Source organism: Lactuca sativa, chromosome 2 (assembly GCF_002870075.4).
Source record: "Lactuca sativa cultivar Salinas chromosome 2, Lsat_Salinas_v11, whole genome shotgun sequence".
In the NCBI taxonomy this organism is placed as follows: domain Eukaryota; kingdom Viridiplantae; phylum Streptophyta; class Magnoliopsida; order Asterales; family Asteraceae; genus Lactuca; species Lactuca sativa.
Genome location: NC_056624.2, coordinates 185,585,753 through 185,595,681, shown reverse-complemented (window position 1 = coordinate 185,595,681; position 9,929 = coordinate 185,585,753). Strand labels below are relative to the sequence as shown.

Here is a 9,929-nt window from a genome sequence, read left to right as displayed (position 1 = left end):
TGGGTGAGGGGTAACCGAGTATCAGTAAGGGGTTGATCCATTTGTTTTTAATAATATTTTATAATAATTAAATAAGAACTAAATAATTAACAAATTAAAAAAACAAAAAGAAAAGGGCAATATAGTCTTTTTAGGTCTGTCAGGGACCAAACGCGCAACAAAATTACATCTTAGGGACCGTCCGAGTTAAAAAAAATAATTAGGGACCAAACGTGCAAATTACCCCAAACCATAGGGACCATTCGTGTAATTTACTCTAAATTATACTAATATCGAGATTACAATTAATGTCACCAACCTTTTCGAACACGTGGTTGTCATGCACCGATTATTTAAGGGGGGTGGTCAGAGACGTCTACGATTTTGTAACAGACTTGGCAGTCCAACATTTTCACGTTCGACTGTCTTCCTGAGTTTGCCTTTATCCAAATTTCCAAAGAGCACCAGCGTTGCGACGGCGATGATGATGGCGATCGCGATGAAGCGTGCTGCTGCTACTGCTGCTCGTGCTATTTCCACTGCTAATTCCGGTTCGATTCTCACCAGACACCTTCATGTAAGCGATTCTATTTTATCCACCCAAGCCCTTGCTATACTCGATTCCTGTTTCTATTCGGTTTTCCAATTTAATTTGTTAATCTAGCCTTATACTACAATCGCTGCTCAACTACGCTGTTCTTGAATGTCCCTTTTCCTGATCTGTGGTCAGAAACTCGCTGCCACTGTTTAGGATTTGGATGATAACTACAAATTTTCAACTGTGCCTTTGTGCTTTTGGTGCTTCTACTTTGTCTTTTTAACTGTACGCATGTGGTTCTTGGCGATAACGTGATTCGGTCACTCGTGATCTGTACACGGAGATCACTTAATTTATTTTTTACTTAGTTCACCTACAATCAAAAAATGGTCTCCTTCAAGTATGTACTAACTCTTCAACTTTGTTGAAGCGTCAATGAGATTATCCTCTTTTGCCAAAATAAATAAACCATAATAGGTATTTCAAAAAGGCAAATGTTTGTAGAAAACTGTTATACCCAAATAAACTTTTCATGTATTAAATCTGTTGCTTCAGATGATAGTCAGATCTGAGTTTTAGAAGGTGTAGAAACCTGCAAACTTAAAATTGCTCCAATTGCTTCTGCAGGCTTCTTCCGGCAAAAAGAAGATTGTAGGTGTTTTCTACAAGGCACATGAGTATGCTGAGATGAATCCCAATTTCGTGGGTTGTGCAGAAAATGCATTGGGCATTCGCAACTGGTTGGAATCACAAGGCCATGAGTACATAGTCACTGATGATAAAGAAGGACCAGATTGTGGTAAGCTCCTAACTTGACTCCATTTTAAATTTCTCACATTTATCACAAGTATATACGCATATACACTCACTTCTTATTATCATTTCTCATTACAGAACTAGAAAAACATATCCCCGATTTACATGTCCTCATTACCACCCCATTCCATCCAGCCTATGTGACTGCTGAAAGGATAAAAAAGGCAAAGAATTTACAACTCTTGCTTACAGCTGGAATTGGATCTGATCATGTTGATCTCAAGGCTGCTGCTGCTGCTGGATTAACTGTTGCAGAAGTTACTGGAAGCAATACTGTTTCTGTTGCAGAAGATGAACTTATGAGGATCCTTATTCTTGTTCGTAATTTCTTACCTGGACACCATCAGGTTATCTCTGGTGATTGGAATGTTGCAGGTATTGCTCACAGAGCTTATGATCTTGAAGGAAAAACAGTAGGAACAGTTGGTTGTGGGCGAATTGGAAGGCTATTACTTCAACGATTGAAGCCTTTTGGGTGTAATCTTCTTTACCATGATCGGATTCAGATGGATTCGGAATTGGAGAATCAAATTGGTGCAACATTTGAGGAAGATCTTGATAAGATGCTTCCTAAATGTGACATTATTGTCATCAACACCCCTTTAACAGAGAAAACAAAGTGAGTAATAGTATTTCTTTTGTCAAAGTTGAGATGTTTTTATACTGATTTGGAGTATTGATGTGGTATGTTTCAGAGGAATGTTTGATAAAGAAAGGATTGGTAAATTGAAGAAGGGGGTTTTGATTGTTAACAATGCTCGAGGTGCTATTATGGATACACAAGCTGTTGTTGATGGGTGTAATAGTGGACACATTGGAGGTTTGTTTTAACGTGAATTCATGTCCCATGAATGACATGAATTCATGACCCTCAACTGATGATTATTATTTTTTTTGGTGTGTTTTAGGGTATAGTGGAGATGTTTGGTATCCTCAACCAGCTCCAAAGGATCATCCATGGAGATACATGCCGAATCAAGCAATGACACCTCACATTTCTGGAACCACCATTGATGCACAGGTATGTTCTTCTCATTCAATTTGTGTTTGCAATTGATATATGATATATTATAGAATTATGAAGTGATTTATAATATGTTTGCAGTTGCGATATGCGGCTGGAGTGAAGGATATGCTGGAGAATTATTTCAAGGGAGAAGAGTTTCCACCCCAACATTACATTGTCAAGGAGGGTGAGCTGGCAAGCCAGTACAGGTGATCTGTTCTGTATTTGCCTCTTAAGTCTTAATGGGTTGAGTTTACTGCTGAATAAGTTGAGTTGATCTCCTAAGCTGTTGTTTTATCACCTTGTAATATAGTAAGGTGTAGTTATGGACAACTGAATGGAAATGAATTTGGATCTCTTGATTTTATGGTGTATGCGGTTATGGAATCAGACAATTGTTGAACATAAAATGTGTAAAACATTAATTGAAGAACAAGTTCAAAACTCATCAACCCAATTTGAAACTTATCAATCCGGTCTGACACTCATGAACAAGTTCAAAACTTTCACAGTATTAAAGTATCTTTTGGGAGGAGAAGTAGTTTAGAATATGTTTTTTTTTTTAATGTGTCAATCTCAAAAGGCATGTTGGCCAAGGTTTAAAAGTATGGAATCGAGCCTCCAGGCGAACCGAGGTAGTATAAAAGATTTTTTTTTTTTTTTTAATATTATGTAACTAATAAAATAATAATAAAGTTACATAAAAACTCATAATCAACTAGAAAATAATTTTTAATAAGATTGTAATATTAGATAACTAAATAGCAACTGATATTAAAAATATATTAACAAACTATCGAACAAAGTTACATCAATATAAGTTAATCATGTATGATATTATGGGCGTGTTTGACAAAAGTAACGGGTAGCGGTTAGCTGGAAGCTGGTAGCGGGAAGTTGTAGTTTTTATCTGTTATATGAATGTTTGACAAAAGTAGCTGGAAGCTTTTGAAATATATAAAATTACATAAAAAAACAATTGATTAAAAATAAAAAAATATTTAAATATATTTTTAAGGGTAATTATGGAAATTGATTTCAAAAGTTCCGGAGCGTTTTGTTAAAAGCTACATGAAGTAGTTTTTAGAATCGGAGCGTTTTGTTAAAACTAAAAGCTAAACGCTCGTACTGCTAAACGAAACTTTTTGTTTAAACTAGAGCGTTTTGTCAAAAGCTAAAAGCTAGAAGCTCCCAAACGCTTCCAAAAGCTCCGTGCCAAACACGCCCTATATGTTAAAAAAAGTACTTTTGTTTATATAGATAAAAAGGGAAAACAGTCTGACAAAAATTATTACATTTCTCTTCATTTTAATTGTTTTATAAGGCTAGACGGTGTGGTGCGGTCTGAGACTGCGGTTCGCTGCCACCTAAGCATGGAACACCGCCCCCAGGGCATGGTTTCCTGCGGCCTAAACTGCGGTGCGGCCCTTAAAGGTCGTGAATTCTGATTGGTTGGTCATCTTTTTGACCGTTGAATTGCAACAAGATTCGTGCAATTTTTTTTTTCTTTTGCTTTTTCTTTCCTATATATATACACATATCAACTTAACTTTTTGACAAAACTTCAAAAATGGTCCATGTGCTTTTCGAAAATATCAAGTTTAGTCCTAAGTTCAAAAAACCTCACAGATGGTCCTTGTGGTTTCAAAACTTTTAACATTTGGTCCTTCCGGCTAACTCCGTTACCATTTAACCGTTATGTCAGGGGCATTTTTGTCATTTCACTACACAGGGACCATTTATGAGGTTTTCAAATACTTTTTTTTAAATAAATAAATAAATATTTAATATTTAATATGCAAGGGGTCCCACCCCACCCCACCCCATCTCTCTCTCTCTCTCTCTCTCTCTCTCTCTCTCTCTCTCTCTCTCTTACCGGTGGAAGAAGCTCCATGGAGACCAATTTTTCCAACCAAGAGGAGGCAGAAACCCTCTATCCCTCTTCTCCCTTCTGCCATCGGTTCCCTCACAAAAACACCCTCACCACATGCTGTGATACTTCCGTTCCTCCCTCTCTTCATGTATCTATTACCAGACAAAAAAATCCAACGAGGAGGCTGCCGGAGCATCCCTACCACCTCCTACTGTCAACATTCACAGCCTCTGCTCCCTTGCATTTTTCTCTCGTCGAACATCAACAACCAGACACCCTCTAATAGTTGTGTGCCATGATCTGCTTCACAATTCTATTCCCTCCCGTATTGCTGTCGATCGAACCATAAAAAGAAAGGAGAACGCCGGTGATAGCCTTCTGTCGGCGTCCCTCTTTGCTATCTGCTGAGAAATCCCACGAAACCCCCACCCCCTGTCATGTGTTGTTCTTGCTTCTTCTTCCTCGATCAAATGAGGATCGAAGGCCTTTCCCTTCACTGCCACTCTCGCTGGTAACGACCTTCCGCCTCTGTGTCCCCTCCTTGTAATTTCCCAACCATCACAAAACCCCACTCCACCACCGGTGCTACCCAATCTGCTGCTCAATTTGTTTTTCCTTTCCCCCCGATTTGAAGATGAGTACTCTCACTGTTTCTATCACTTTGTCCAGATCAGCCCCTCATCTTTAATAAAGGAGCAAAACAATATTTACGTTTGTTCAATGGTGTAATTGTAAAGAGAGAGAGAGAGAGAGATGGGGTGGGGTGGGACCCCTATATTAAATATTATATATTTATTTATTTATTTAAAAGAAAGTATTTGAAAACCTCATAAATGGTCCCTGTGTAGTGAAATGACAAAAATGCCCCTGACTTAACGGTTAAATGGTAACAGAGTTAGTCGGAAGGACCAAATGTTAAAAGTTTTGAAACCATAGGGACCATCTGTGAGGTTTTTTGAACTTAGGGACTAAACTTGATATTTTCGAAAAGCACAGGGACCATTTTTGAAGTTTTGTCTAACTTTTTTTTACACAACACAATCTCCTCTATCTCTCAAAAACATTTTTTTTAAATCACCACTCTCCCAAAAATGTCATCTTTTTCATCTTCTGAAGAATTTCAGACTATTTTTGATACCGCTATTGCGTGTGTTCAAATGGCGGAACAAACATACAACGTTGTATGTAACAACGCAGCTGCAAGTTCTCAACAGAGAACACGAAGATATATTTACAGAAATCGTGAAGAAGCCAACCAACGTTTGGTGCAAGACTATTTTGCAGAGAATGCCACTTAACAAGGGTATTATTTTCGTAGGCGCTTCAGAATGCTCAAAAGTTTATTCGAACGTATAGTTGAAGATGTAACGAGGGAGTGCCGTTTTTTTTCCAACAACGCTACGATGCTAGAGGTACACTCGGTTTCACTCCCTTACAAAAATGCACGGCCGCACTTCGTCAGTTAGCATATGGCATTCCGCCTGATGCGTTAGACGAAAGTGTTAGGATGTCTGTGACATCCCCAAAATCTCGGCTAGAAAAGACCGATTTTCATTTATGCTTTTAAATATTTTCAGAGTAAATCCTTTTGATTTGAAAGAGTTGCGGAATTTGTTCCCAAAAACAAAACATGATAAAACATTGTTTACCGAAGCATTTCATAAAAGAAATGTATTTTCATTATAATCAAAACTCGGGGTGTCATGTTTCGATACAGACCAATAAGCATAAACGAATACATTACAAGTCATATAACAAATATAAACATATGCAGACTTGTAAACAAAACAACTTGATGGTTCATCCATCTCATGCCCTTCCGCCACTACCTGTAATACAATTTAAAACTGAGTGGGTCAGGCTTGGGAGCCTGGTGAGCATATAGGGTTTTCAACCCACAATAAATATCATATTTAATTTTCACCAACCAACAATAACCCAATTACCCATTCCCGTTATTCTCACTTTAATGTCCCTAAAACAACTAACATAAGGGACCTAGTCTAAGAATATTTCATCGGGGCGACAACACATGCTTCGGGGTACCTCAGCAATATAAGTCAAATAAGGCAACCATGAGGGGGATGGAGTACAGCGAATGAACACCCAAGTTCATTAACACCTACAGGTGGCGAACCTGCTAATGTTTCCACAAGACTGTCTAGAATAGCCAGTGGTCGTCATCTAAACTCCGCTAGATGACTCAATCAAACAACAACGAGGCCTCTCATCTGTTTATTACACACCAACGGTCTACCCATGTTCTACCCAACATATTAGTAGATAAAAATATACATTTGTATACATAGTTTAAAGAAAACCTGTATAGCATGCTTTAATCAACACATATATCACATAACAGATGAGGCACACACACACATAACACGTATCTCATAAAGAAATAAGCAGATCTATAAGATAGAAGAGAGTGAATACTCATTCACACATAACACAACCAAATATATACACATAGCACGTATTTTTATATAAAATACTTCGTATTATTGTATTAGAAGAAAATAACTACACACTCACTTGATCAGAAGATGATCCGACAGCACTACGGCTTATAGAAGTAGTATTCCTCAGCAGATCTGGAAGATCTTCACAAAAATCGACTTTTCGCGGGCAGAGCTTCGACTCGGGAACCGCACTTTTCGGGATCTTCGGGGTCTCGGGACTTGCCTCGGGGCTAGAGTATGATACCGGGACTTCGGGATAGCTTCGGCACGAAAAACGATGCAAAAGACTAGATTGAAGAGAAGAAATTGAACAACAAAGAAGGCTGTCTTCGGATCCTTTATATAGAGGCTGGAGCCTCGGAGTACGCGGGGCGTACTGCCCAAAACGTCATTGCTTACGTATCCGAAGTGCTCGAGTGCGAGTGTCGACATCCCTCGGAGTACGCGGGGCGTACCTCGGATCAGATCGGTGACTCCTTCGGATAATGCTTCCGAATTTTGATTTAAATATAAATACAAAATGATTAATAAACTTCGGAAATTCATAACTTCTTCATACGAACTCCGTTTTCGACGTTCTTTATATCCACGCGAAGGTGAGACCACGCTCTATGACTTTCGTTTAGACTCCGTCGGCTAATTTTGACTTTATTTTTATTAATTATTTTTAATAGGCCGGGACAGAAACTTTCGTTATAAATTCATAACTTCTTCGTTTGACGTCCGTTATCGCCTAACTTTTTATCGTTTCAATACCAACAATGAGATCTTCGATTCTCATTTAGATTGCTTCGGCTAACAACCGCTCGATCTCAAATCGAGTAAAACAGGCTGTATATCGCTAAGCCGGAACTTCGATAAATCATAACTTCCTCATACGAAGTCAGATTTGGGCGTTCTATATATATTCGGAAACCTCGTTTCAATTACTACAACATTAACCAAAGATATTAAGTTTATTTTACACTTAAATTTTGACGCTTATTTTTATTCTTAATTAATCAAACCACATAATTAAGCAATTAAGCACAAAACACATAATACTCAAATAATATAATCTTATTATTTCAAAACGGGTTACAAAGGTTAACCTAGACTATTACATTGCTACAAATGGCAAGCCCGAAACACAGGCGTTACAATGTCTGCTAGGATAGCACGAGATAGTCTCCATTTTTTCTGCAAAACTGTGATTCAGTTTTATGGTCCAAAATATTTACGTAAGCCTACACTTAATGACATCCTGCAATTGCAAGCTCATCATGCTAGTGTGCATGGGTTTCCTGGAGTGCTAGGAGCTTAGATTGTCTCCATTGGGCATGGGAAAATTGCCCTACAACATATCATGGGCAATTTACCCGAGGTGATCATGGTTACCCAACGGTCATACTTGAAGCAATTGCATCACAAGATATGTGGGTTTGGCATGCTTTTTTTGGTTCTCCTGGTTCGATTAACGACATCAATGTTTTTAACCGTTCACCAATATTTAACAACATATACGATGGATTCGTACCAGATTCTTTTTTTTCAAGTGCGTGGAACGCCATATAAGTATGGTTATTATCTGGTCGATGGAATCTATCCTGAGTATGCTGTGTTTGTTAAATCGTTTTCAGCTACACATGGTTCTAGACGAAAGAAATTCAAGAGAGCTCAAGAAAGAGATAGGAAGGATGTTGAGCGTGCTTTTGGAGCTCTGAAGAAACGGTGGTTCATATTGAAAAAATCAGCAGCTTATTTGGGCGAGGAAAAACTTCAAGAAATCATGTATACATGTATTATATTGCATAACATGATTATTGAAGATGAAGGAAGAGCGATATGTGCGTTTGACGAGGAAGAAATCGTACCAGAGACACAACCAATAGAAATTGGTGAGGAAGAGTATATAAACAGGAGAGCAGAGATACGTTGCACCGAAACATTTCACAATCTTCGTAATGACTTGGTGGAACACATTTACGGGGTTCAAAACATTAATCTTAATTTGGATCCACCGGATGACCCCGAAGACGAGTTCTCGGAGAACGACTTTATTTAGTTTGCTTTAGTTATTTTATTTATGTTTTTTTAAGTTTCTAGGGTTATTTAAATGTCATGTGTGTGGTTTTTTTTCTTTTTTTTTTGGTAACACAATGTACTGTTTTTTTTTTTATTTTTATTTTTTTAATTTTCAAGCAATGAAGAATTATGTTTTTTTTTTATTAAAATAGAAGGTATATTAAATTAAATTAGTTAAAAAAAGAAGTTTTATTAAATTAAAATACTTAAAAAAACAAAAAAATAAAAGAAATGAAAAGTGTGGCAAGAAACCACACTTGAATGGTAAAAAGTGACATGACGCTGATGTGGCGGGGGAGGGAGTGCGGTTTCGGTGACACCACTCCCTCCAGCCTAACAAGTGCCTCTCGCCTAGCCTTACGCCTCGAGGCTGTGTGTCGTTTAGCTAAGGCACATGCCTCAATTAGACCATATGAGGCGCCACCACAAGTACGTTTTTTCATTACATCGTCTGAAGGCGTGCCTCACCTTATTTTTGAACCATGATGTTGGTAATTTAAATAGTTTCCAGGATGATGGTTATAAATTTATTATAACTACCTTAGAAAAATAGTCATTTTCATGGACACCCTACAAAAGAAACTTATAAAAAGACCATGAACATATATGTTTATGGACCAACCAAGCAACCCCAAGTTCAACAATCTTCTTTTATATGGGAGGATTTGTTAGATCTTCTTTAGTGTGAGTGTGTTAGTATAGCCTAAAAGCCTAAATGATAAAATATGATTTAAAAATAGCGTTTGAAAAATATATGATGAGATAAAAAAGTAATTAAATTTTCTTTTTATAATTAATTAAAGGTATTTTTGAAAGAATTGTAAAAAAACTACTTAAAAATTAGTCTAAATAACTTTTAAAAAGCTAAGTTATTAGGTATTCTCTTGAAAACCTAAAAAAATTGAAAATAAACTAGCGTTATGACATGCTAAATAGAGCCTTAATTTTTATATATGTGAATGTTTATAATATATGTGAATGTTTATCAAAAGTTTATCTTTCTATTATTACCAAAATACTATAAGTTGATAGATAAACTACAATTATAAAACTTAAAAAGTGTTAAATTATGAAGATAGTTTGTTTTTCACGAACTTATCGATTAAGATGTTAGTTATCTTTTTAGTGATTAAAAAAGCTGGGAAGATATTTTAAAGAAGTAAAAAAGGAAAACAATTATTCTATTTGAAG

General features: G+C 37.0%; 2 protein-coding genes across 2 annotated transcripts; both read left to right on the top strand.

Annotated features, from left to right (window-relative positions):
* Window positions 1-356: 356 nt before the first annotated feature.
* LOC111876437 (formate dehydrogenase, mitochondrial) lies at window positions 357-2,706 on the top strand. Its single transcript, XM_023872961.3, has 6 exons — window positions 357-556; window positions 1,145-1,316; window positions 1,412-1,952; window positions 2,029-2,153; window positions 2,242-2,354; window positions 2,439-2,706. The coding sequence occupies exons 1-6, from the start codon at window positions 461-463 to the stop codon at window positions 2,550-2,552; spliced, it is 1,161 nt and encodes a 386-aa protein (XP_023728729.1). The 5' UTR covers window positions 357-460; the 3' UTR covers window positions 2,553-2,706.
* Window positions 2,707-8,178: 5,472 nt separating this feature from the next.
* Window positions 8,179-8,718, top strand: LOC111876464 (uncharacterized). Its single transcript, XM_023872991.1, has one exon. It carries the CDS (start codon window positions 8,179-8,181, stop codon window positions 8,716-8,718), a length of 540 nt encoding a protein of 179 aa, XP_023728759.1.
* Window positions 8,719-9,929: the final 1,211 nt, after the last annotated feature.

Excerpts from the sequence above, each read along its gene's own strand:
- LOC111876437 (XM_023872961.3), top strand. The coding sequence starts at position 461 with ATGATGATGGCGATCGCGATGAAGCGTGCTGCTGCTACTGCTGCTCGT. Across the intron at positions 2,154-2,241 it reads TAATAGTGGACACATTGGAG|GGTATAGTGGAGATGTTTGG; the intron begins GTTTGTTTTAAC and ends GGTGTGTTTTAG. Across the intron at positions 2,355-2,438 it reads GAACCACCATTGATGCACAG|TTGCGATATGCGGCTGGAGT; the intron begins GTATGTTCTTCT and ends ATATGTTTGCAG.
- LOC111876464 (XM_023872991.1), top strand. The coding sequence starts at position 8,179 with ATGGATTCGTACCAGATTCTTTTTTTTCAAGTGCGTGGAACGCCATAT.